Source organism: Syngnathus floridae, chromosome 20 (assembly GCF_059516105.1).
Source record: "Syngnathus floridae isolate MCC-2025c chromosome 20, RoL_Sflo_1.0, whole genome shotgun sequence".
Lineage (NCBI taxonomy): Eukaryota > Metazoa > Chordata > Actinopteri > Syngnathiformes > Syngnathidae > Syngnathus > Syngnathus floridae.
Genome location: NC_142432.1, coordinates 3118998 through 3146314, shown reverse-complemented (window position 1 = coordinate 3146314; position 27317 = coordinate 3118998). Strand labels below are relative to the sequence as shown.

Genomic DNA, 27317 nt, shown 5'->3' with positions numbered 1-27317 from the left:
ACACTCGCGGCCATAAACACACACTTCACTTGTGACATGCACGGGAAAAGTCCATAAGTTTATGCAATCTTGTGCATAAACATACTTTTAAAGCACTGTGCTGCGTTTATTCCGTTGTTACGTAGCAGTTTTGTTTTTAAGGGGTGGCGCGCCCGTCGCTGCTGGAGTGTCGGGTTTTTTTTCTTTCTTTTTTTTTTCTCCTGCTTAGTGGTTTGTGTACGGGGATGGCGAAAGAACCGTACATGATAGGAGGCCTTTACCCTTTACACGACTGACCGATAGGGAGCCACTGACGCCTAAGCAGCCCGTGGGAAAGGAGAGGCAAACGGACGAGGTATCGATAAACGCTGCCGTCAACGCTGACATCGTCATTACGAAATGACGTTCGTAAAATGTTTTTCACACATCCAGCAGTTCTATACGATGGCGGACGATTAGCAAATGTTGCTAAAGTTTGCTATCAAGCCGGCCGGCTAGTGCCTCGGCTTTGTGAGTCATGTAAGCCTTGCGTGCAAACCTTTATGTAAGACGTGTACTTCTATTGTAATACAAATTAAACCCGTTGTGTTGGGGCAGTCAAACGTACAGCAGCAGAATGAAACTGTTTGCTTGCAATGTTAGCTAGCTGTGTGGCTAACTTGACAGTTAGCAAGCTAGCTAGGTGACTTTAGCTTTTGGCTACCCGAACATTATCGTTAGCCTTAACGGGCAGAATTAAACATGACAGTTGTTGTTCATCATTGGTTTTGATTCGCAGTGAATCATATGATGTTTTATAAAATGAGCTGATGATTTTGGTAAAACTCCTTGAGCTAACACTAACGAGACAGTAGTTCGTCCAAAGATAGCAAGTGGCGTTAACGTCATTGTTTTGAGATCCTACCAAGGTGTTTCACTTCTCAATCCAATATTGTAATTCTATTTACAGAGCTCAGCAAGATAAGACGATTTGAACGATTGATGGTTTAAATCTTTTTTTTTTTAGTCAATGACATAACATCCTTTTTGAATCATGTTAGAATATGACAACATATATTTTTTTCTATTGTATGGCAATCATTGTGAGATTACAGAAGTGACAGACTCCACTTAAATAAAAGTAGAGATAAATTTAAAAAAAAAAAGACTGTTAAATGTAGACTTCCTGATCCTGTATTTAGTAAACACTGAAATGAATGACCTTAAGTACAGAAGTTTAAACAGTTACCACACTGGCCATAAATCTTGGTTTAAAATTCATTGTTCTTCATTTGATTGCAATTGCATGCTTCATGATGAATGTAATGTTCAGATATGCATCTCAATAATTTTCCTCGGCTCTATCTTAGGTAATAAATAACATTTTGGGGGGTTTTTCCTTGCAGATCATGGGACACGGAGTAGGCTAAACTGGAGTCCCAAGTAACAACTGTAAGTATATCAATGCATTCCATTTCAACAATATAGAGATTTAAAGTTAAGAAATGTAGGGAAAAGTAATATTCATCAATAGTCATTGTCTACCATGCTATATTTTGTCTATGCATATTTATATGTATATTTTTTGGGTGTTTATGACAGTACTACAGATTTCTACAGAGTGATAATGAAGAAGCTAATTCATACTTGATGCAATTATTTGTGATACCGTATATGCTAAGTCGTGTGTTGGTTTAAAATTTCCCACTTGGTGTAGGACATGGCCACAGCCTCGCTCAGAGCAGAGTCAAGCCATAACTACAGAGGAACATCACAACTCCATGCAGTTGGTAAGTCCACATTAAATGCAGTATTAAATACACTCACATAAAACTGCATCAGTTGAGTAGAAATTATCATGGGCGTTTTAATGCTGCTGACATGGCGCTTTTGCTGTGGAATTACACCCGACCAATATTTCACAATGATGAACAAGAATCCAAGTTCAAACTGTTGGACAGTTTATTCTCTTGTTGCTCATTGTTCAAGGAGATATGATATGCTGTGAAAATTGTTTTGAAAATCACGTTATGAAATAGGCAACCTTTGAAGGCACTTTTATCAGCTCGCACCGTAGATACTGTCTCGTTAATACAAGTCGACTTACTCTTAGAAGGATCGAAATAATGGTATTCAATCTGTGGGGTACACGCATAACGTTTTTTTTTAAACTGGGTGAGAACCCACACATGACAAAAAACAATCAACATATGTTTTCCTCCTAATTGGATATCATTCCGTTTATCATCACAATCAGTCCTTGACTCAACTGAATGTTGACCGCACACGTAAGGGCTTGGCGATTGTAAACATTGAACATGTGTAGCCTTTGCCCTCAACTCCTGACATTGAATTCCTCTCATTTGACACATCTGCTCACTCCGAAACACTTTTCTATTTGCGGCATCTCGATATACCGGTATGATGTGCTTGTCGGTGCTTCCTAGAAAAGGGTAAATTGCTTCTGTCAATGTGTCCTCAAATAGTTTCCTGTGCCAAAATCAAGAGGAAGAAAAGCTTATTTGGAGTTGCCATTTACGTGGAGGTGACCGCAGAGGGGGAATCGCGGCGCACGGCAAAATCCCACAGCTCATCTAGTCCGAAATGGGATGAAAGGCTTACTCTGTAAGACAAATACGTTTTGTCTTCCAACTCGATTAAAACATTTGTTCTTAGTGTTACTTTATATGCTGCTTACGTGTAACTTCTCACGTGTTTCTGACCCATTAGGAATGTAACACCGCGCAGCCAGGTGGACTTCAAAGTATGGAGTCATCACACCTTGAAGGCCGACGCCTTGCTGGGCAAAGCCTCTCTGGATCTGATAGAAACCTTGGAGCAACATGAAAGCAAATGTATGATTTAAAAAAAAAAAAAAACACATCTTGTTTTGTTTTGAACACATTCATTTTGTTGGCTCCGCAGTGGAGAATGTGAAGGAGGTGCTGAAGCTGAGTGTGGAGCACAAGGGCGTTATGGTGCCAGCCGGGGAACTGACTGTATACCTGGACGGGCTTACAGTTAACGATCAGGAGGAACTGGCACCATTAACCAACGGGAATGCAGAAAATGGCTCGAGTAAGATTGGCAATTTTTTTGTTGTTGTTTGCCTATTCTGACATGTTCTAGAAATGTAACCCGATGTGCAAAACAGATTGTTTCACAAATTGTTTGACAAGTCTAACTGAGGTAGAGCCAATAACAACAAGGAAAAATAAAACTTGGATGGGTAATTTTGCGTAGCCCATAAACACTTTGCCTGTCACATCCATTATATGCTGATAAAGAGTGAATTGCATACTGTTGTTGCGACGAGAAGCCAGTATTTCTTGGCAGAGTCAGTGGGGAAAGCATCCTTCCCAACGAGATAAGCTTTCACTCTGCTCACATTTTACTGTCATGTTTTTTTTTTTTCCCCCACTTCTGATGAATTTGGTCTTGCCAGCATTCTTATTTATTTTTGTCCGAGTATTCACATGTACACTTAAGCCACAAATTTGCTTGCAAATGATTAACATCCTCCATGCCTCTTCAGAAGTCCAACAGAATGGTGATGCCATCCATGAAAATGCAGAATCTTCTTCCTCAAGGGCTGCCAACAGGTACACACTTTTTAGTGATGCATAGGTCAAGTTTTGTGTATTTAAAAAAATAAAAAGAGCATTAACGCAACATTTACATTTCACCTTATAGCACAGTGAATGGGACAGACCCGAGCCTCCGTTCAGTTTCCTGTTCAGCCTCAAATGGCTTGGATAGTCAGGTGCCTTCTAGTTCCTGTAGCCCGGCCCTCAGTCGTGTCATCAACGGCGACGTCACGCCCAACTCCACACCAAGTCATCAACCCTCAGATAGTGATACAGAAAGCAGGACTCGTGAGTATAAGTTTTACTTTGCAGTTTGTATTAATTGATTATCGAAGGACCCTCAATTTATTTTTTTAACAAATCGAGTGTCATCTGCTACAACAGGTGATGTGTTGCCCCAAGCAGAAAACCCCGAGGATCATACTTCAGATGCCCTTCTGCCAGATTCCGACACAGCAACAAATGGCACATCTCAGCCGCCGCCGCCGCCTGCACAGGCTCCCACCTTTTCTTCTGCCGCTAAGCCGAATGATGGCGCTGTTGCCTCCTCCTCCGCCCCCGGTGCCGCCGCTGCTGGTGCTGCCGCCTCATCAGCGTGCAGTTCCTCAGCACAGGGGGCCACCGCTATCACGACACCCTCATCATCAGTGTCCGCCTCCCCAGTGCCGGGAGAAGCAAATACGTCAGCTGCCAGCGGGAGCAGTAGTAGCGCTGCAACAGTAACTACCGATGGGGCCAAACCCAGACAGCAGGCCCCTGCACCTGGAACCCCAGATCCTCTTCCACCTGGGTAAAAAAAAGAATACTTTCTAAATCCCATTTCCCAGAATCTTTCTAAAATTCTTCCACACATCATTGTCATTAATTACACTGTTTCACAGGTGGGAGCAGAGAAAAGACCCACATGGGAGAACATATTATGTCGACCACAACACCAGAACTACCACCTGGGAAAGACCACAGCCACTTCCACCAGGGTGAGCTTCAATTTCTTTGTTCCACTTAAGGTAAAACTTAAATGGGGGGGACTGACTGTTAACCTCTTTCGTCTCTCTATTAGATGGGAGCGTCGTGTCGATGACCGGGGCAGGATCTATTACGTGGATCATAACACCCGAACCACCACGTGGCAGCGTCCCACAATGGAGTCAGTCCGGAATTTTGAGCAGTGGCAGAGTCAGCGCAGCCAGCTGCAAGGAGCTATGCACCAGTTTAACCAGAGATACCTCTACTCTGTAAGAATGTCATCATTTCTTGCTTGTTGTTCCTCCAGCATGGAAGTTACACATGCCCTATATGAAAGTAACTTTAAGGCAAAACCTCCAGCTTTTATCAGGTTGGCTTTGGAACCTCCCTAATTGTAAAGTCTTTTCATCCTGGTAATAATGACATCCTGCCTGACTATGATTAGCTTGCAAAATTCATCAAAAGACAGTCAGAGCAGGGACGCATTGAAAAGTGCCAGCCACCAATGGCTTTCTTTTACAGCATCATAAAGTCCAGCTCTTTCTTCAATGTTTTTTTTTTTTTCTTTACGTGCCATACTTTTGGAATATTCTTTTGCCAGATTCAGTGTTTCTAAATGGAGGTGTTTCGACATTCCTCATTTTTTAGGCATCCATGATGTCTGCTGAGAACGATCCTCTTGGCCCGTTGCCTCCTGGTTGGGGTGAGTTCACGTTGTGATTCATTCAGAGGCTGGTTTGATTGTATGTGTTGACAGTGGGACGCTTCCATTGATTACATATGTGGTTCATAATAGTTTTGCTGCGCCGATACTGAATGTGTCAAAAGTAATTTGTTACCATTGCAGTCTTAGCTCGACATTCTGTTCTTGCTATTGTCTACAGACTACAGAAGATGTATCGTGGCCCTTGTTTTAATTATTGTCTTTTTTTTTTTAACATCTTTAGAGAGACGTGTCGACTCCAACGACAGAGTGTACTTTGTCAACCACAACACAAAGACAACACAGTGGGAGGATCCCCGAACCCAAGGGTGAGCGCAAACGAAACATTTCACGTGAAGTTTAACAAATGACATGTAGTGAAAACAAGGTCCAAACATGAATGTCCAAACAATTGGCACATTTTTAAAACATGTCCATCTTGAGACTCACAACAAAATATTGCAGTCAAACATATTTAACTGAAATTGTAACCAATTTTTTTTGGTGTGTTTCAGGCTGCAGAATGAGGACCCTCTGCCCGAGGGTTGGGAGATTCGCTACACAAGGGAAGGCGTTCGATACTTCGTAGATCATAACACCAGAACGACGACGTTTAGCGACCCCCGCACTGGAAAGTCCTCTGTGTAAGATTAAAAAATATATATATTTACACGTGTATATTAAATGTTATATTGATTTATTAGCCAGGTCTCATTTGACTGATTGGATTAAAGTGCGATCTGTCATTCAACTTCACTTTTTTGATCATTTGTCTCTTCAGCACCAAAGGTCCACAGATAGCATATGAGCGCAGCTTCCGATGGAAACTAGCCCATTTTCGCTACTTGTGCCAGGTTTGTCTCTTTTATGCTTTATTTGATCCAACCCGCTTGCACTTTCAGTTCATATTCTATTTCTTCCCAGTCGAATGCCCTCCCGAGCCATGTGAAGATCACCGTATCCAGGCAGACATTGTTTGAAGACTCATTCCAGCAGGTAAATGGATTATGTCCACTCCTGCTCACAGCGTCGTTGTCAGTGTTACAAGCACAAACACAATCATAACATTTGAAGTGCTACTTTTTTTTTTTATAAGGTGTTTTTGTTTTTATTGTGTGTGTTATAGATTATGGCCCTGAAACCTTATGACTTGAGACGGAGACTTTACGTCATCTTCCGAGGCGAGGAAGGTCTTGATTATGGAGGCTTAGCCCGGTAATACATAAAAATGAATGATAAGAATGCAAAACTGCATTCATAAAACTTGTGTCTTTATTTGATTTGTTTCCTCTCTCTCTTAACAGGGAGTGGTTCTTCTTGTTGTCTCATGAGGTGCTGAACCCCATGTACTGCCTGTTTGAGTACGCTGGCAAGAGCAACTACTGTCTGCAGATCAACCCAGCTTCTGCTATCAACCCAGACCACCTCTCATATTTCTGCTTCATAGGCAGATTTATTGCAATGGTATGCTGCAAAAAATCCATCTCTCACGGCAACACTAATGGCTTATTCTATAGAATAGAGAGCATTCATATAATCTTTTATTATACACCATATTGTTTTACGGTGCTTTGGAAAACAACCATCTACTGAATCATATGTGCATTTTCGGCACTTTCAATTTGAAATACATTAATGTCCAGTTTTGGAATACCGAAAAGCATTTTAGTTATCATTGATTATAGCATCTTTAAAATGATACAATGATTTTGTTTTACTGACTTAAAGATAAAACATAAAGAAAGAGCATAAAGAGAATACTGTTGATGCCATTGTACCTCAATCCTTCTAGCAGTCTGGTGGTAGAACAGTCTTAAAGTCGACATGTTGTTAAGGGGATTTATGGACTACAGTTTATGCCAGCCAACTCACAACTGTGCCACTGTTCTGCACACAGCTTGGAGCAAGCATTAAAGCTAGTGCTAACACAGGGCACGAGGTGTTGAAGCTGGTGCTAATCAATTTTCTTACTCTGTTCTCAGGCACTTTTTCATGGAAAGTTCATCGACACGGGCTTCTCCCTGCCTTTCTACAAACGTATGCTCAATAAGAAGCTCATTCTTAAAGACTTGGAGTCCATCGACCCAGAGTTTTATAACTCTCTCATATGGATCAGGTCTGCTTTAAGATGATGTCACGAGTGGGGACTATGCATGCTTGTTCTTTTTTTTTTTTAATTCGTGTGAAACTCGTCATAGGGACAACAACATTGAGGAGTGTTGTCTGGAGATGTACTTCTCAGTCGACATGGAGATCTTGGGCAAAATCACATCCCATGACCTCAAACCCGATGGCACCAATGTGCTTGTCACTGAGGAGAACAAGGAGGAGTACATCAGGTTCTGGCACTTGGATATTTTTAAGCAAAAAAGTCTTCTGATATCATTGTGCTTATATTCAAATGTGCTGTGTGACCTGCAGTTTAATGGCAGAGTGGAGGTTCTCCCGTGGAGTTGAAGGTCAAACCAAAGCTTTTCTGGATGGTTTTAATGAGGTGGTTCCACTTCAGTGGCTCCAGTATTTCGATGAAAAGGAGCTGGAGGTAAAGCAGCGTTGCTCTTCCTGATTGGGGTGTGATGCTTTGCACTCTTGAGTTGCCTGGCAATGTATGTTTGTGTATATGTGCGATCCAGGTCATGCTGTGCGGCATGCAAGAGGTGGACTTGCAGGACTGGCAGAGGAACACAGTATATCGCCATTATACCAGAAACAGCAAACAGATCATCTGGTTCTGGCAGGTACTGTCCTATACACCATGTACTATGCCATCCAGATGTGGAAAGGCATATTTCCCTGACACAATGTATGATGGGCTATAAATTGAAAGCTGCAAACATGGTATGGTTGCACCTTCAGCAAATGTCTTTTCTGTTCAGAAGTATTTTTACACCAACCGTCCAGACTCTAATAATAATCTTTCTTCCCTTTCAGCTTGTGAAAGAAGTGGACAACGAAGTACGTCTGCGCCTCATGCAGTTCGTCACTGGAACTTGCAGGCTTCCTCTGGGCGGCTTCGCTGAGCTCATGGGTTAGCTGGACCACACAAACACTTCAAACATCCTTGTTCTGGATTTGGATATATTTTTTTTTGCCCCCTTTACATTCTTGACCTTGTTTTTCCACTGTAGGAAGTAACGGGCCTCAGAAGTTCTGCATTGAGAAAGTTGGGAAGGAAACATGGCTTCCCAGGAGCCACACATGGTGAGTGGGAAAGCCCCATCGTTTTTTTATCATTGTGGAACCTTACAAGTCGATTTGAGAACAAAACGCGTGTAATAGGGTTGTGATTCACTTTTTGTGAGTTCGCCAATTTGTGGATTTTGTTTGGGGGGCATCATGTGACATCTTGGTGTCAAGGATTTATATGAACCTGAGTGAAGGAGCTTCATTTCGTCAGTCAAGTAGTGCTTTGTCGCCATCATGTGGCCATTGAAACGATTTCAAATACTTTGACCTCGTGTGTCTACAGCTTCAACCGTCTGGACTTGCCCCCTTACAAAAGTTTTGAGCAGCTCAAAGAGAAACTCCTCTTCGCCATCGAGGAAACGGAAGGATTCGGACAAGAATAGACGGAGCCCCCCCCCTCCCACTTTTTTCTCCTCCCCCTCATCACTGATCGTTTGACCGAAATCAATCAAATAATTGCACAAGATAACCACCAATGTAAATAAGCTATTATATCAGTTTTAACCGATCTTAATTTGCAGCGTCATTCTTGCCGCAATCGGTTTTTTAATATATGGAACCCCCATCATGATATATGCAAGCCTCCCTACCTTTTTAATCTTCTGTTTAAAAATACAGAAAACATATTTTAAAACATATTTTAAAAATGACGGCTTTTGCGGGAAAAAACGTATAGTGTTTTTGGACATGATTTATTGTCTAATGAAATCTCTCTTTTTTTTTTTTTTAAAGCTCTAGTTCTATAGAGCTTTTAAGCAGTTTTCATCAAGTGGATAAAAAAACAAAACATTTCCTGTTAAATATGTTTGCGTGCTTTTAAAAAAAATATTAGGCCTATACAATTCGGTGAGCAAACTAAAATCATATTGCCCTTGAGGGAAGCACTTTGGGTTATTAACTAAATCATTAGTTAATAAACAGTGACCGGGGGTTTGTTTTTAGTCGATTAATCAATAGGAAAATAAATTACAAAAATATTGTGACAGCCCTACAACAGTCAAATCTGCGAGCGCCCTGCAACTGAATCGTTTCTATAGGGCTCTTTCTGTTTCCATCGAATTTCATGACTGTCTTTAATTGTTCATCTGAATTGTACAGGATGTTTTGATTTGCAAAAAATATTATACAGGGCAGTGATGTATTTTTTTTGTTTTTTTTGTCCTGCTTCCAACTGCTGAGTCAAAGTGCCCTCACACGCACTTGGACTCTTGTTGAATACAACCGAAATTACCCATGACAAACAGTCACTGGTGACTTATTGTGTAAAATGTTGCAGGCCCACGGTGACATGTTCCAGCCCACCTCGGCTGGCAGTGAGGCGGAATGACACGCTGAGTCAAGAGTTTAGAACATGGGTGTCAAACTTTTTCCTCAGATTCCAGCGACAATGTGCTTTAAATTATTTATATAACGAAAAAAAAAAAGATGCAGTACAGTTAAAAAAAACATGTTGTGTATGCATGCAACACCGACCTTTTATTATCCAAAATATTAAGTGGGTAGATCTTAAAGATTCTCTCGGTGAATCTACGAGCTTGTGCAAGTTTGTGCTTTTCTGGCCACTTTCCAAGCCGTTAATCTGTCTCCTCCCGGCCGCACTTCTGGCTTCTCTTTATATTTTTTTTATTTTATGCCTCATTCAGTACACCGAGATGCAATCAGTTGAGTTGGCTCTAAAGTGACGTATCGCCCAGCCTCGCCCAGTATCCCCTCGCTTCCCACAATTCCACCGTTTATACTCACTTCACCCTGAACACCGGTGCTTTTTTTTTTTTTGTCAGTGGTCTAAATTCAGACTGAAACGTTAGTTGGATCAAGAAGCTTTTAGTTTTTTTTTAATTTGGTCTAGCTTGAGCTGGAAAGGATAAATGGTGATAATCGGGAGGAAACGTATCGTATTGTAGCAAAAAGGAGCCGACTTTGAAAACTGTGCTTCCTTTTTTTTTTCTTTTTCTCAATCGCAAAGCTGTAATCGAAACGAATCCGAAACTGTGTATGTGAATACTCCTTGTACAAAGCTAATGACAGATAGCGTACTTAGATATTATAATAAATTGCAGAGCCGCCGTTCCAGTGTTTGGAAATCTGTGATGCCTTTTGTTTCATATCAGAAATAGACTGGGAGTGTTTCAGTTGGCCTTCAAGGCAGGAAGTGTCACGCGTGCCAGCTGCATCGAAGGCTTTCTGAAAGGCATCCCGACTGTAACATATCGCGTGTAGATACACACTGTAAACACCTACTACACTGTACAGAATGGCCCTTTACCGGTGTATAGAGGATTCATTTTTAAATCAGCTTTCAGCCATTTGAAATGGAGAGATGGATTTATGAGATACAAATAAATACGTGAATGACTCCCTCCCATGCCATGATTGTGCTTTTATTTTCAAGTTGTGAGGATGGTCCCCCCCCCCCTCAGAGGAGATGAGTAATTTCTCATAAAACTATGTTAACAATTAGAGAACATCAGATGTCAGGTTCATCTGAACTTCTTTAACAGGTCAACGGCTTCTTTATGGACCTGAAAAAAATGGAACAGAAAAGCAAATTGGCACAAAGTGTGTTCCTCATGTGTAATACAGTAACTCCGTGATTGTTTAGTGTACCTCTTTGTCTTCGTGCGTGCGCGGCGGGTAATCTTTAGCTTTGTTTAGCCACAGCAAAGCTTTTTGCTCATCTTTCATGGCCATGTAGGTCTTCCCCAGCATCAGGAGGTTTTTACTGTAGAAGTTTGGATCCACTTGGTAAAAGAAAACAAGGGGTGACTTATTGTAAGCTGTTTCGGTATTCAATGTTGTTGATTGATATGCAGAAAGTTTTACCTTGTTCAGCTTTCAGGAAGAACTGCAAAGCCTAGAATGAAAAGACGTTTTAACTCAACTTGAATAGATTGTTTTTTTATTATTCTTACCTCCTCATATGTGGATGTCGGAGGTGATGCAAAAATAACTGCTGCCACCTTGCGTTGATACCACGGCAGCTCAGAAAAAGTAAAACACCTAATGTAAAAGGGAGGGAGAAAAAAAAGTTGAAGATATCTCAATGACAATATGTGTATAATTAGAATTAAAGATCTTGACTCACCAGTAACCCAAAATGTGCAAGGATGTTGCATCTTTGGGGTTGAGCTCCAGGGCTCTCTAGGACAAAATCAACATTCCCAAAATTACATTTTATATAATCTAGTGAACATATGGCATTGGGCTATCTCTCACCTCTAGATGTTCCCGGATTTTGATAGAATTTCCTATTTTGACCTTGACTCCCTCGTACTCCCCTACATCACTCAGGCATATTGCATACCACTGGGAAAAAAAACAAAAACATCTTAGATCTTATACAAAGAATTGGAAAGATACATACAGTTGCGCTAATGAAGCAAAATGTCTTACTTTATGTGCTGCAAAACACTTTTCATCTTTCTCCAAGGATTTCTTTGCATATTCAAAGGCCTCATACATCAGCTGTTTCCTCAGTCCTTCCTTAGTTTCGGGCAGCTCGGACACATCCCGGGACACCCTTGCCAGCCTCCACAAGAACTCGGCATTATCGCTGGACACACAAAAGGTGCTAAAATTGTGACGCACAGTAACACACAATTTGAAATGCGATTCCTCACCTGTCTTTGTACTGCAATAGGAGCTGGTAGAGTTTGTGTGTCTCCGCACAGCTATAAAGATAGTCGGCCTGCTCAAGAACCTCCTCTTCAGAGAACACAAATACACATCAAACCTCAGTAAAGTACCTTCTTTCCTTTATTTATGCTGATTCATACTTTTTTTTTTAATTCATTCATACTGAATTGTGAACTACCTTTTTCTAAAGCGAGGAGCACCGCTGAATCCTGCAGCCTGCAATAAGCTCCATATGTCAGGCACGAGAGCGTTGGGAGCCCCAGCAGGAATGCGGCCTTTCCACTCTGCCCCAGTAATCAAAACAAGGTAGATGAAGACGTTTTGTTTTAACGTTACTAGGCGGTTCCTAACGTGTGACATGTGGCCGCACTTGGGTCAAAAGCACTATGGCTGAAAAATGCATTTGGTATCCTCAGTCACTCATGAAAATGTGAAATAATGAATTTCCAGTGGCAAAACATTTTCACATTTTTTTTTATTATATCATTTATCATTGTCTCCTGTTTGTTAATGTGTAAAATGGTTAATATTAGTTGATTAACCAGTCAGGCAAGGGCTTGCCATGTACTGACAGTTACTGGTTTTCATTACATCAATTTTAATTTATGTCCTGTGTTTTTCAATTACTGTAATTATGATTTTACTACAGATTTAGTATAGGTTTGTTAAGGATAAAGTTTAATGAATGTTACCTGTTTTTCTAGAAAACACTTTTTGCTTTTGTTTAAATTTTCCTCCGATTGTGGGATGACCCTTCATCCATATAAGTCATGTGGTCAAATTTTAGAAACATCTTAAAATGTCAATTGCATCAACAAAATGTTAAAAAAAAATGCACGTTCTTAAATAAATGCCGACCTAACTCCAATTAGGTTTCCCTGCATGTTGAAGGCGATGAGCAACATAGTGAAACAGCATCAAAGTAAATATAAAATGCAACCGGTATTTACGTTGAGAACATTGGCGACCCTTCTTGCAGACGACCAGTAAAACCGATTAGCCGTTCTGATTCGGATCCCATTCGTCCACGCTGCATACGCGAAAGTCCTGTTGACACATTGCATCCAAAAGAATCCAGCCATCGCGTCAGAGGTCCAAACCGGGAGTGAGGGGAGCCCTCACCTGTCAGATATTTACCAACAGTCACTCGGGAAGGGTGTCATTCAAGAGCGCTCAAGGAAGACGTCGAAAATCCGAAAGCACATCTTCCGGTTTGTAATTCCTTGCCATATTCTTACTTATATCTGCATATTTATTAATCGTATGTTGTTCAGATTTAAAGCAGCTGACGTAGATTGATTATACCGTGCATTAAAAATAGTCAAGTGGTGCCCGATGTGCATTTCATGTTCCTTCACGACATTAAAACGGATCCGTCATTCACATATAAATTTATATAAATGTCACAAAATAGAGCTTGTACATATGAGATCAAAATAAACTTTAAACAACCCACACTCGTTCAGATCGTATTGTTTTGTTCTTGAACGCATCACGTAAAATGGTCCCTCTATTTAAAATGGTCGGTAAGAAACTTGGGAAAGACTTTAGATCCGTAGCATCCGTTCCCGCTTTCTCAATCAAGCAGAGCCTGTCATACAGTACATACGTACGTTTAGTTTTTGATAATAAATTACTTCTATTCAGCTTTACATATAAATTAGTAAATGTTTAGTTTCTTACCAACAAATCTACCCGTGGGAGTGAATACTTTACTTAAATGTAATTTGTAGTGGCACTTCCAAAAAAAATTCATAGAGGTGGAAAGATGGGGACACTCAATTTTGGAGACCTACAATAAAACTAAAAGTCATATTTATGGAACATCATTATACCAGGAGTCTTATTCTGGTGTGAAAAGACTAATTACGGTAGTTGACAATAACCTATGTTTTTTACGTAATTAACAACGTCTGTGGACTTTGTCTAAAAACAATTATATATTACGGAAGCAGCCATCTAGCTGCGTAATTTATCAAACCCCGTCAAAAAGCTGCTGTCACAGATGCTCTAAAGATAAACAGCATTAAAAAGCGCACATTATGACGCATGCTTTCCCTTCTCCTTATCACTGCGTCTTCTCTTGCATAACTCAAGCGGCGGTCAAGCGCAAATAGTGACACACGCACCCACGTTTTGTGAGTGAAGAGAAACTCAAGATCTGCTTGCCTGTTTGAGATCGCAAATTTGGCGATGAAGTGCTTAGTGATGCTACTCCAATCAACGCTGACGAGTGGGGAATAAATGTAGGTGCAGCGTAGCCACCGCCTGGTGGCGCCGTTGGCCTTAGCTCGTCTACTAGGATGCTCGAATGCAAAATAATCTGTGCCGCTGACCTTAACGCTTCTCCCCTATGGAGAGCTTCTTGTTTGTTCCTGTGAGGTGCTCTCATGGTAAGCATCAGAATACCCAAAATACAAACCCAAAATCCTGATGACAATTATTTGTTTCCTACAGGTGACAGGTGGAAATCTAGAGAACAATTCCTGGAGAAATTGGAAAATACTCAACTAAATTATCTGGCATGGTATCAGGGGCGTGTAAGCATATTCTAGGTGAGGCAAGGCCCCCCGCAGCCCCCTCAGTCATCTTGCAGATCCCACGTAACACGCACAGAGACCAGTTGAGCCATGACGGTTACCATCCTGATAAGTTCTGTTTCTGAAGATCTTCTCAGAAATCTGTCACAGAAGTAATGACAACAGAGTTAAATGATTTGTTTTTTAGCCATCCCAACACCATGCGGAATATTTGCAATGTGTGTGAATTCTTCTGCCCTTTCTCAGAGAAGCTGGTGATGCAGTGGGATAAACCATATTCCCGTTTGGGATGGAGCCTAAAATGCTGGAACATGTGTGAATGATCTGGAAGATTGAGTCTCAACATGCAAGGTAAACTCTTTGAAATGTTTTATTCTATCCAGTGTGCTAGGCTTAAAAAAAACACAATTCGTGGTGTAACTTTTTCTCAAGTTGAATTCACATACTTATTCTCACGACTTAGTCTAATAGGGCTGCTGTTAGAATTAGAAACTTTGTTTGGGGGTGGGGGAAGACACATCAAAAGTAAATTGATGCTGCCATGAATAGTGCTGCCAGGCCCTACTGAAACAAACTCCAGTGTCTTGCTCAAGGACTCTTGGACATGATCACCAGGCTTGAGCTACTGCTTAGAAGAAACATCACAAACATGGATGCTATTGCCCTATCTTATTTCTCTTTGCAGTGTTTCACAGCCAGTGAGTGATTTTTTTTTTTTTTTGGCTCAACAAAAATTACATGGTTTGCTTTTTCAGAACAATGTTTCCATTCCACGTCTTATTGGGGATGCTTTGTAACTATTAATTGAAGAAAGGTCAGGTCTATCCCAAATATTTGCTTACTAATAAAGTAAAGGTGAATTTTAAAATATTACATAAATACTATCCAGCCAACTATTACATGTCTAAATGGATCTGCTCACATGCTGACATTTTGGAGAGTTCTATAAATTTCTCAGTAACATTGAGTTTCTTACCAAAGGTAAATATGACAATTTAATACTTAGGGCTGAATTTTGTATTCATAAATGCAAGTGCGGCAATCAGAAACCTACCTTGACACACTTTAACGTTAATACAAATACCAATTAGACTTATAAAAGGACTAATTAACAAAAGGCTCTGAAAACTATATTCATAAAACTGAATTTATTCGAATGTTTTTGAAATACCTGAAAATTGTTTTTGAAGTATATATATGTTGCACACGAGTCTAGATATGGTCTGAGGAACTTAAGACGGATGCTGACGGTCTGGAGCGGCTGCACACATCACGCGTGCGCAGAAGGTACGTAAGTGGAACCGCCTGTATGCTGTCACTTTCGGACGTCCGTGCGCTTTTAAAGCCAACGCGTCAACCCGGTGAACGTAAAAAGACGACAAACTTCTGCCTGTCATACGTTGCTGACGACAACTTGCACCATAAACAAGTTGACGGCTTGCTTGCGTCTAAACACGGTAGCTACGTAACGTCCTTCTTGCAGCGCGACAGTGACGTAACAACATAGTCAGCTTCGTAAACTGACGGGCACATTCTTTATCCACTGCGCAAAACGATTAAATAAAAGTCGAAAACCTATGCAATCACTGTTATAAGTCATAATGTACACATGGACATGATAAAATGAAGTTTATTGCACGTTTTTCTTCTGAGGTTGTTCTTGCCTGGATAGGATAGTTCATTAAATATGAATGTCTATCATATATTTGCGTTGCTTTTCATTTTACTGTACAACATGTTAATTAGGCAATGAGTTCACATTTACACTCCAATTAGGCTGTATGTGGCCCCTGAATTAGTTTGACACCCAATACTCTAAATTGACCATACTGTGGGTGTGAATGTAAGTGTGAATGGTTAGCTGGTAAAGGCTCCAGCTCACCTGTGTACTGGGCAGAAAATTGATGGATTGGCAATAAATAGATCTTTAGATTAATGAGTGATCAGGTGGGCAATGCAGTTTTGAAGAGGTGAGTTTTAAATTTGGATTGAAATGTGTAAGGAGTGGTTTTTTGATGTACTGTGGGTTTCAGTGGGTTGGTGCATCGCATGGTTCAGAGAGTTCGTTTGGAGTGACGGTGAAACGGGTCAGTGAGGTAGGGACAGGTGAGGTTCTTGGAATATGATTTTGAGGATGGGGTGAATGAAGGTGAGTAGGTGGATGCAATGTTGCAGTAGAGTCCAAAGAGAAGATATTGCAGAAATGTATGCAATTGTTTTGGTTAAGGGTTCGAAGGGGATGGATGACAGCACAACGATGGAGATTCATTTTTATTGCAATTTAGTTTTGTGGAAGTTGTGATCATCTTGGTTTTCGTGTGGAAAAACAGGAGAAATTGTGTTTTTCGTGGTTTCAAATGGACAAAAGTTCACTGGCATGGCACTTGGAACATTCTTTGGAGGCTTTGACATGTGTAATCGCTCTACGTTGTGTGCGTTGCCCTTGAAATGTCACTAATACATCATGTTGACAAGGATTCATCACTACTGTCAGAAATGATGTTACATAATCAATGCATCCATCTTCGATGCAAGATGTGAAACTAATGGCTAATGTCTCCCTAAAATGTTACAAAATAGAGAAGTACAAAAAATGATAATTATTTGCAGAGGTACCTCTTGCATCACCCCAAAAGTATTTTTTCTAATTGATAAATGACAAGCGCCTCGGATCAAGATCGATTATTTGTTACTGAAATTGGATCAAAATGCACCCGATCAGGCCGGAGTGCCATCCTAGGCCTATGCTCCCCACTTTCCCAGTGGGGCCTCGTTTTTCACAGCCGGCTACAATGATGACGGGCCCTAATATGTACAATGTACCGCAGCAGATCAGACCACCGGTACATCTCAATAGTCATGCCGGGTTCCATAATAGTCAGGTAAGTGATACATAGATTTCTCTCGCAAGAAAAAAAACCCTCGATCTTATTTTCAGACCTATTGCAAAGGCATATTTGCCCAAATAAAATAGTTTTGCACTGTTAATTTTTCTTTACTTTTGAACTGCAGCAACTACCACATCAATGGCCTGTTCAAAACGTCCTCGGCCCACATCCTCAACAAATGGTATGATTGTCCAGTTTGGTTTCCAGTATTTACAATATGTATTTTTGATTGAGTAACTTGATGGAGAATTTATTAGCCAATGGTGAAAGAGTAGAATTAAAATGACTTTGTCCTACTCCGTTTTGGTGTTTTCAGTACATTACCATTTTGTTTTTTCTTTGTGTTCAAAAGTTCTATCCATTAATCAGATTCAATTCTCTGTTTTTCAGATGAGGGCTCCATCAGGCATGATGATGACGCCCGGGGCCCCTCAGATGGTACCTGTTGGTTTTATGTGAGTAAAACCGTTGACAAGCTGCTAATAAAAATCAATCTTGTTTTGTTGACAAAATCACAGCCTTTTTATTTTATTTTGTCTGTGTAGGAATGGAGAAATTTTGTTTGAGCAGGTGCATCCTTTAATGTCTACAGCTCCTCCCCAAAACCTCTTCACAACAATGTAAGCTTTGTTAGCTCAAACATTTCAATGCTGGCTGTTTTATTTGTATTTTAATGTGCAGCTGATTAATAATAACGGCGGGAAAAGGTTTTTAATTTTTATCTGGGGCTTTGGCATTTAATTAACATTGTGTAGATTTTTATGTACACTTGAACTTCAGATTGAAATAATGCTGATTTTTCTTTAAAAAAACCAGGTTAATTTTGAAATGTTTTTTTAAAAGTCACCATTTTGCATCCTTTATTTCAGTAACACAAGGAAGACTGAACATGTGCGGGAGCGACCCTACATAAAGAAGCCACCAAATGCCTTTATGTTGTTTGCAAATAAGTACAGAGAAGTTGTCACCATGCAGTTGGAAAAGAGAGACAGTGCATCTGTTCACGTGGCCCTCGGAAAAATGGTAGGAGGAAGCTCAGGAGACATTACAGTCAATTGTTACATCCAGTCGTCTCCAAAAGTATTCATTAATTCCTTTGTTTTTGCTTTTATATCCTGCTTACCTGTTTTATGAAGCTGAGCTGTGATTGGTCAAGTCATTTTCAGTTGGCATCAAGTGACAAAATGGCCGCCCTATGACACATAACTTATATTTGTTAATATATACTAATTTGTCATTTACGCCAAACTGGTGTGTTTTTTCTGAGGTCGTGTTTATTGTGTGTCCGCAGTGGAAGTTGCTACCACAAGCCGACAGGGATAAATATTACGAAGAAGCCGATGCTCAGAAAAGACGTCACGCTCAACTTTATCCTCGCTGGTCCACCTGTGAAAACTATGTAAGTGTTATTGTCTGCAACTTACATTTTTTTTACATTGATGTTTGATAACAAATGAGAATATTTGGAATATTTTTCAGGGGAAACGCAGGAAGCGGCGGAAGAGTAAAGTTCACACTGGCGTTTCAAGTACGTTAGCATCATTTCAACACAAACACATTGAGAAGAGAGAATTGATTTTGTATTAAATGGAGGATTAGATTGCATTTTAGCTCTGGGGGATAGGATGAGAGGTTTTGCTGCTCCAGTTCTTCATATTGAGGAGAGAATTTATCTTCTTGCTTTATTTGACATTGGTGGAGATCTGCACACTACTGCCATTCTTGTTTAGTTTGACTCGTCAGAAAAGATTCTCTTGTTCTCTTTGCAGAGGATACACCCGATACCGAGGTTCCCCACGCCAACAGTATGTGCCTTTCCACAGTCCAGAAAGACATCATGGTATCTGAAGAATTGGACTCGTCTTCAGAAACCATGCATTACAACTCCCAGCCTCCTTCCGCACTCGATTCAGAGGAGTCCGTCGAAGCACTGATCGAGGAGAAGAAATTCGTGCAGATGCCGTGTGGCAAAAATGAACTTTCCATTGCTCCCGATGTACAGACTCAGGGAGAGCCTCTTGAGAATGACCATGCGCTGAATCTCCTAGATTGCATGCTTCTTTCCCCTGCTTCCCAGATTGAGCTCCAGAGCGTCGAAGATGGCTTCCAACTGTTACTGGAGCATTTTGAGCCTCAGGGGCTCCCGTTGCTCACAGAAGCTGAGGAGTATACCAAGCCCCTGAGTTTAGGAGAATCGCAGCAGCTTATCATCAAGTTGTTTGAAGGTCCCGCGCTGACAGGGAATTTAAAAGTGGAGACTCAGCTGGACCTGGCTGTGCAGGGACACACAGTTGCAGCCGGCCCCTCCAAGCCTCTGAACAAACCCATCCAATTAGCACTGGAGCATCTAGACACAAAAGAAGACATACAACCACGCCTCATCGCACACTGCCAGACACTCGTGGCCGAGAGCCTAAAGCAAGATGTGCTGAATCAAGCACCGCTTCGACTTCTTGAGACATCCTCATCCACTTCACTCAGTTATAAGGAAAAGACCCAAACCACGCCTAGCGAATCGAAAATAACACCGGTATTAAATCCCGTCTCTACGCATCATCACAAATCGGAATCCTCCAGACTGCTGAGTCAAGACACAGAGATCCAAGCGACGTCAGCAGACTTTGAGACATCTGCTCAAAGTCAGAAGTTAGTGTCCATTCAGTCTCTGAGCAAGGACAAGCTCTCGGTGCCGCTGCCTCATGTTGAGACCCTGTCCGCCGCGTCACAATCAAGAGATGGCGATCTGCTTCAGTGTCTCAGTTTTGGCGATGAGCTACAATTCTAGTTCATTGAAGGAGGACCCTCAGTCTGAAAATCTCTGGTAAGTCAGGTTTTTTTTGTGGTTTTCTAGTGAGACCTCTTCCAGTAGCTATGTGTATCGACACATTCCACAAGCTAAGCACAAGTCTGCGTATTTTTATCCAGCCTATGCAGCCTGTTGCTTACCCCAAATTGGGATGTACTTTACAGTAAGGTCAGGTTTAAAAAAATTAACAGTATTGCGATGTATCATATGGATATCTCTTCCGGTACAGTATCAATTCTAAATTGATGCTGTCACTGTCCAGTATAAAGCATTTTTAATAATATGTGACTTTACACATGAATATAATCAACAAAAATATAATTTAAACAGATTTCTATCACGTGTTTTTAACAATCTGCAACTCGCAATTTGCAATATTTTGTATGAGTGCCAAGCAGCACAGCAAAGCGGTTCAGATATAACACGATAAATAAAACAAGCGGTAACACATTTGAAGAAGTGATGTCCTGTATTGCGCTAACAAAAGGCTTTTTTTTTTTTTTTAAGAAATCGATTTACATGTCAGAATCGAGTATCTAGGAATTATTTTACTATCTATGTAAATTGCTACATGTTCCTCATATATACATTTTCTTGAAATCCGTGTCACCATTTTAAAGCACATATATGGTGATGCAATATTACGCTATGAATAAATTACAATAGAAATAACAAATATGTATTTTTGTATCAAATTATCTAATGTGTGCTTTTTGTGCAAACTGATGACAAAAGCTATCCCACCCCTTTAACGTGCCAGCTGCAATGACCACCACAACCAAAACACAGGTTATTTCATCAATTTTCGAAATAGTTTGTCTTGCTGCAATGTAACACTGAAGATGGATGAACAGGGACAATCAAGTAGTGTTTTGCCATATGGGAATATTTTATCCATTTTATATATATATATTTGTCTTGGTATACTATGTATATACTGTACACTCATTTATGCAGCTATGTAACACCGAAAATGAACAGGTGGAAACATCCCTGATCGAATAAAGGTAATTCTGAGACTACACTGTGAGCCCATTTCTTGCTTCGTTTCGTAGATTCAACCATGTCGCTCTTGTCCCACGTTCATTTTGGGACTCAGTACAATCGAGTGTTGGCTCGTGAGTGAACCATTCGTAAGTTCACTTGAAAACGGCGGTGTACCTAATGGAGTGTCCAAGTGACGTCACAAAACCAACAGCCAATCAGGAGATGGGGCTGAGGGCACCCGATAGTGTCCGAGTGACGTCAGCACACCTGAAAATGGCGGTGTACCTAACGGAGTGTCCAAGTGACGTCTTAGAACCAACAGCCAATCAGGAGGTGAGGGTTAGGGGTTAGGGTTAGGGTTGAGCTGTGATTGGTCGGACTGAATTTGGGTAGGGGTAGGAGGCGGGCAAAGTGGCACTCTGGTTTCTGAAGGCAGATTTCAGTCTTGAGATGAGCATTGCTTGCCCATCTATCAGTGCCTTGTACACAAGTCTTTGGTCGAGTGGTTAACGTCATCGCCAATCAGGAGGTGGGGTGAGGGTTAGGGTTAGGGTTAGGGTTAGGGTTGAGCTGTGATTGGTCGGACTGAAAATGGGTAGAGGTAGGAGGCGGGCAAAGTGGCACTCTGGTTTCTGAAGGCAGATTTCAGTCTTGAGATGAGCATTGCTTGCCCATCTATCAGTGCCTTGTACACAAGTCTTTGGTCGAGTGGTTAACGTCATCGCCAATCAGGAGGTGGGGGGAGGGTTAGGGTTAGGGTTAGGGTTAGGGTTAGGGTTGAGCTGTGATTGGTCGGACTGAATTTGGGTAGGGGTAGGAGGCGGGCAAAGCTGTACTTAGGTTTTTGAAGGCAGATTTCAGTCTTGAGATGAGCGTTGCTTGCCCATCTATCAGTGCCTTGTACACGAGTCTTTGGTCGAGTGGTTAACGTCATCGCCAATCAGGATGTGGGGTGAGGGTTAGGGTTAGGGTTAGGGTTAGGGTTAGGGTTGAGCTGTGATTGGTCGGACTGAATTTGGGTCGAGGTAGGAGGCGGGCAAAGTGGCACTCTGGTTTCTGAAGGCAGATTTCAGTCTTGAGATGAGCGTTGCTTGCCCATCTATCAGTGCCTTGTACACAAGTCTTTGGTCGAGTGGTTAACATCATCGACAATCAGGATGTGGGGTGAGGGTTAGGGTTAGGGTTAGGGTTGAGCTGTGATTGGTCGGACTGAATTTGGGTAGGGGTAGGAGGCGGGCAAAGCTGTACTTAGGTTTTTGAAGGCAGATTTCAGTCTTGAGATGAGCGTTGCTTGCCCATCTATCAGTGCCTTGTACACGAGTCTTTGGTCGAGTGGTTAATGTCATCGCCAATCAGGAGGTGGGGTTAGGGTTAGGGTTAGGGTTGAGCTGTGATTGGTCGGACCTAACCCTAACCCTAACCCTAGCTCCAGCTCTAACCCTAACCCTAGCTCCAGAACTAACCCTAACCCTAGCTCCAGCTCTAACCCTAACCCTACCTCCAACTCTAACCCTAGCTCCAACTCCAACCCTAACCCTAGCTCCAGCTCTAACCCTAGCTCCAGCCCTAACTCTAACCCTACCTCCAGCTCTATCCCTAACCCTAGCTCCAGCTCTAACCCTAGCTCCAGCTCTAACCCTAGCTCCAGCTCTAACCCGAGCTCTAACCCTAACCCTAGCTCTAGCTCTAACCCTAACCCTAGCTCCAGCTCTAACCCTAGCTCCAGCTCTAACCCTAGCTCCAGCTCTAACCCTAACCCTAGCTCCAACTCTAACCCTAACCCTAGCTCCAGCTCTAACCCTAACCCTAGCTCAAGCTCTAACCCTAGCTCCAGCTCTAACCCTAACCCTAGCTCCAGCTCTAACCCTAGCTCTAACCCTAACCCTAGCTCCAGCTCTAACCCTAACCCTAGCTCCAGCGCTAACCCTAGCTCCAGCCCTAACCCTAACTCCAACCCTAACCCTAGCTCTAACCCCAGCTCTAACCCCAGCTCCAGCTCTAACCCTAGCTCCAGCTCTAACCCTAACCCTAGCTCCAACTCTAACCTTAACCCTAGCTCCAGCTCTAACCCTAACCCTAGCTCAAGCTCTAACCCTAGCTCCAGCTCTAACCCTAACCCTAGCTCCAGCTCTAACCCTAGCTCTAACCCTAACCCTAGCTCCAGCTCTAACCCTAACCCTAGCTCCAGCGCTAACCCTAACCCTAGCTCCAGCCCTAACCCTAACTCCAACCCTAACCCTAGCTCTAACTCTAACCCCAGCTCTAACCCCAGCTCCAGCTCTAACCCTAGCTCCAGCTCTAACCCTAACCCTAGCTCCAACTCTAACCCTAACCCTAGCTCCAGCTCTAACCCTAACCCTAGCTCAAGCTCTAACCCTAGCTCAAGCTCTAACCCTAGCTCCAGCTCTAACCCTAGCTCTAACCCTAACCCTAGCTCCAGCTCTAACCCTAACCCTAGCTCCAGCTCTAACCCTAGCTCCAGCTATAACCCTAACCCTAGCTCTAACTCTAACCCTAGCTCCAGCTATAACCCTAACCCTAGATCCAGCTCCAGCTCTAACCCTAACCCTAGCTCCAACTCTAACCCTAACCCTAGCTCCAGCTCTAACCCTAGCTCCAGCTCTAACCCTAACCCTAGCTCCAGCTCTAACCCTAGCTCTAACCCTAACCCTAGCTCCAGCTCTAACCCTAGCTCCAGCTCTAACCCTAGCTCTAACTCTAACCCTAGCTCCAGCTATAACCCTAACCCTAGCTCCAGCTCTAACCCTATCTCCAGCTGTAACCCTAACCCTAGCCCCAGCTCTAACCCTCGCTCCAACTCTAACCCTAACCCCAGCGCTAACCCTAGCTCTAACTCTAACCCTAGCTCCAGATCTAACCCTAACCCTCGCTACAGCTCTAACCCTAACCCTAGCTCCAGCTCTAACCCTAACCCTAGCTCCAGCTCTAATCCTAACCCTACCACTAAACATAGCTGTAACCCTAACACTAACGCTAGCTCTAGCTTTAAGCCTAGCTCTAACACTAAGTTTTAGGGAGGCGTATGGTTATATGGGGCAGCACACTAGTAACTGTGTTGAAAATTTTCTGATAAAATTTTGAAGCCCCACTGTAATTCGAACCCGCGCCGCTGAGTTCAGAGCCCTGCGCACTAACCACTACACTACAGTGCCGTGAAAAAGTTTGTGAACCCTTAGGATTTTACAATATATTTGCATTTTTTTAAAGAAATAACGGAGACAAGTTCACAATAGTGTTACAGAATGGTGACACATTGCCATTATGGCTGAATACAAATTAATAGGACTATATTTTAACTATAAACACACAAGAATAACAAAATAATGAAAACGCAGTTGTGAATAAGTTTGTGAACCCTTGCCAACAGTCAGAGTTAATAGCTTGTTGCACCTCCTTTAGCAGCAATGACTTCTTGCAATCTTTTCTTGTAAGTACTGACGAGTCTCTCACATCGAGCTGGGGAGATTTTGGGCCACTCCTCCCTGCAGAACTGCTTCAGTTGTCCAAGGTTTGATGGTTTTCTTTGGTGCACTGCTTTTTTCAGGTCCGACCACAACATTTCTATCGGATTTAAGTCTGGACTTTGACTGGGCCACTCCAGAACATTGAATTTTTTCTTTTTGAGCCATTCCGATGTTGATTTACTTGCATGCTTTGGATCATTGTCCTGTTGCAGCATCCAGTTTCTTCCTAACTTGAGCTTCTTTACAGACGGTTTAACGTTTTCTTCCAGAATATTTTGGTAAACCTCGGAATTCATGATTCCTTCTATGATGGTAAGTTGCCCTGGTCCTGCTGCTGCAAAGCAGCCCCATACGAGTACTCGTCCTCCTCCATGTTTTACAGTAGGGATGAGGTGCTTTTGTTGATAAGCTGTGTTTGGTCGTCTCCAAACAAATCTGTTTTGATTTTGGCCAAAAAGTTCTATTTTAGATTCATCAGTCCATAAAATGTTGTTCCAAAATTCTTGAGGCTTTCCTATGTGCTCTTGAGCAAATTTTAACCGAGCTGCAATATTCTTTTTTGATAGTAATGGCTTCTTCCTTGCTACCCTTCCATGAAGGTTATTCTGAGCCAGTCTTTTTCTGATGGTGCTGTCATGAACTTCAATTCCTTTGCTTGAGAGAGATTTCTGAAGGTCTCTAGAGGTAAGTCTGGGGTTATCAGTGACTTCTCTCACCATCTCTCTTTCTGCTCTGCCTGTTATCTTCCTTGGACGACCAGATCTTCGAAGTGAAGTAGTTACTCCATGTTCTTGGTACTTGTAAATCACTTGTCTTACAGTTGAAACATGTAGCTGCAGATCTTTGGCTATGGTTTTGTAACCTTTTCCAGATTTGTGAGCTGCAATTATTGCTCCTCTGTGGTCTGGAGACAGCTCTTTAGATCTTCCCATTGCTAGATTTGTAATGTTTGTGTCCACGCAGGTATAGCTCTACTAAATGACAAGTACATTCAGGTGCGTATACAACAAGTGTGGCTTTAAGGTCTGTCAAGTCACATGAAATTACCCGAAGTCATCTAGTATTGAAAGACATGTCACACAGTCAGTTTTAACTTCTATAGGTGGAAAGGTTCACAAACTTATTCACACCTGTGTTTTGATTTTTTTGCTATTTTCTTATGCTTCCTGTTAAAACAGGGTTTTGCAGATTTGTGTCAATGCTAACTAGCCTTGTGTCAATATCCTGTAACACTTTTGTAAACTTGTCACCGTCATTTCTTTAAAAAAAGTGCAAATATATTGTAAAATCCTAAGGGTTCACAAACTTTTTCACGGCACTGTATGGAAGCCACGCTTGTATCACTCGGACTACCTATGCTTTTATGGAGTAGCTAACAAGCGAATAGTTAGATAAAAAAACAAGGAATAAAACACCAGACAAGTCTTAGCAGGTTTTAATGTTTATTATAATAATAATACAAGTAAATCTCAAACCAGCAATCTAATGTGAAATTGCAGTAGATATATTGGATAACAATAGGCGTATATATGCATACGTTATTTAAAAACAACTATAAGTGTTATTTCTATTATCTGCTATTCAGCAGCGTTTACCAGCTCAGTGGCCGGAGAGGAGAGTGTCCGCCCTGAGAGTGGGAGGTCGTGGTTTCAAACCACGGCCGGGTCATACCAGTGACCATTATAACAATGGTACCCATTTCTTCCCTGCTTGGCACTCAGTGTAAGGGGTTGAATGGGGCTCCGCTGCTGCTCACGATCATTGGGACTTTAATTTTATAAGTTAAACTTATAAAATCAAGATTACCCAAAGAGAAGCATAATCTCCCCGTTTTTGCACAACGGCGCATCCCTTCATGCAATAAAGTTAGCCGTTAGCTTGGAGAAAACGTGCATAAAAAAAGTGGCGTTTGAGTGAGCTTTTCTTTCTTTCCTTGGTAAATCTACATTCTGGCTTACATTGTCCACGCCAGGAGGGAGACGCAACACGATCACTGACTGATCCGTTGATGCACGGGAAGGAAGGCAGTTGACCCATTGCCTCGTTCGCGAACGGGAAAGTCAAGATTCATTCCCTCACTGATCCGTTCTCGCGATAAACTGGAAATGTAAATCACTCACTCACAGATTCGTTCGTTGGTGAAGGGGAAATGCAATTCACGACTCGTTCGTGAATGGGAAGTGACGTCAATTTCTTCTTCGTCTTGTTTTACGGCGAGGTGGCACCAGCTTCAATGGGCATTACCGCCACCTACTGGTTAAAGTCTTATGAACTGAAAAAAGAACGAATCACTTTAGGAAGTGATTCGTTCACTGAAAAGTTTCGTTCTTTTGAACCCATCGTTCACTCACGAGCCAACACTAGTGTAGGTGTTGTATTATAGAAAGATATGTGTGAATTACCCGAGCCAATTATTATTATTATATATAAACATTTTTTGGGGGGATTGTAGTTGTACTGTTTGATGTATATGTTGTTCCCACGGGATATTGTACTATAGAGAAAAATGTGTGCGTTGCCGTTGTCGACATTACCGTGTTTACTTGATTGTTTTTTGTTTGGTGTATTGCTTAGT

The 27317-nt window shown here is 41.8% G+C and overlaps 3 protein-coding genes across 11 annotated transcripts in view; 2 read left to right on the top strand and 1 right to left on the bottom strand.

Moving 5' to 3' along the window:
- Positions 1-156: 156 nt before the first annotated feature.
- On the top strand, positions 157-10765 carry wwp1 (WW domain containing E3 ubiquitin protein ligase 1). Of its 4 annotated transcripts, none has more exons than XM_088363566.1 (25): positions 157-334; positions 1365-1410; positions 1676-1748; positions 2445-2583; positions 2689-2813; positions 2884-3036; positions 3494-3560; positions 3652-3833; positions 3951-4335; positions 4427-4522; positions 4606-4780; positions 5160-5214; positions 5459-5543; positions 5730-5858; positions 5996-6068; positions 6139-6210; positions 6341-6429; positions 6519-6678; positions 7197-7330; positions 7413-7553; positions 7636-7756; positions 7848-7952; positions 8146-8242; positions 8343-8415; positions 8684-10765. In XM_088363566.1, the coding sequence occupies exons 3-25, from the start codon at positions 1679-1681 to the stop codon at positions 8781-8783; spliced, it is 2826 nt and encodes a 941-aa protein (XP_088219692.1). In that variant the 5' UTR covers positions 157-334; positions 1365-1410; positions 1676-1678; the 3' UTR covers positions 8784-10765. The 4 variants fall into 4 exon arrangements, with proteins under 4 accessions (XP_088219692.1, XP_088219689.1, XP_088219690.1 ...); XM_088363563.1 differs by having other exon boundaries at positions 162-334; positions 3930-4335; XM_088363564.1 differs by lacking the exon at positions 157-334 and adding an exon at positions 407-498 and having other exon boundaries at positions 3930-4335.
- rmdn1 (regulator of microtubule dynamics 1) lies at positions 10765-13530 on the bottom strand. Of its 2 annotated transcripts, XM_088363582.1 has the most exons (11): positions 13174-13530; positions 12987-13083; positions 12215-12320; positions 12021-12105; positions 11794-11953; positions 11617-11706; positions 11486-11541; positions 11313-11400; positions 11224-11254; positions 11008-11141; positions 10765-10922 (listed from the first exon to the last, which is right to left on the bottom strand). In XM_088363582.1, the coding sequence occupies exons 1-11, from the start codon at positions 13197-13199 to the stop codon at positions 10881-10883; spliced, it is 915 nt and encodes a 304-aa protein (XP_088219708.1). In that variant the 5' UTR covers positions 13200-13530; the 3' UTR covers positions 10765-10880. The 2 variants fall into 2 exon arrangements, with proteins under 2 accessions (XP_088219708.1, XP_088219707.1); XM_088363581.1 differs by having other exon boundaries at positions 12987-13528.
- Positions 13531-14140: 610 nt separating this feature from the next.
- Positions 14141-27317, top strand: part of LOC148380776 (uncharacterized) — a 14764-nt gene continuing 1587 nt past the window's right edge. The window contains exons 1-11 of one of the 5 annotated variants that reach the window (XM_088363578.1): positions 14141-14429; positions 14494-14728; positions 14823-14927; positions 15793-15863; positions 17589-17645; positions 17855-17919; positions 18010-18084; positions 18334-18487; positions 18756-18863; positions 18944-18992; positions 19234-21292. In XM_088363578.1, coding sequence (XP_088219704.1) covers positions 17643-17645; positions 17855-17919; positions 18010-18084; positions 18334-18487; positions 18756-18863; positions 18944-18992; positions 19234-20249 — 1470 coding nt within the window. In that variant the 5' untranslated portion in view covers positions 14141-14429; positions 14494-14728; positions 14823-14927; positions 15793-15863; positions 17589-17642 and the 3' untranslated portion in view covers positions 20250-21292. The other 4 variants (XM_088363575.1, XM_088363577.1, XM_088363579.1 and 1 more) reach the window with 4 other exon arrangements.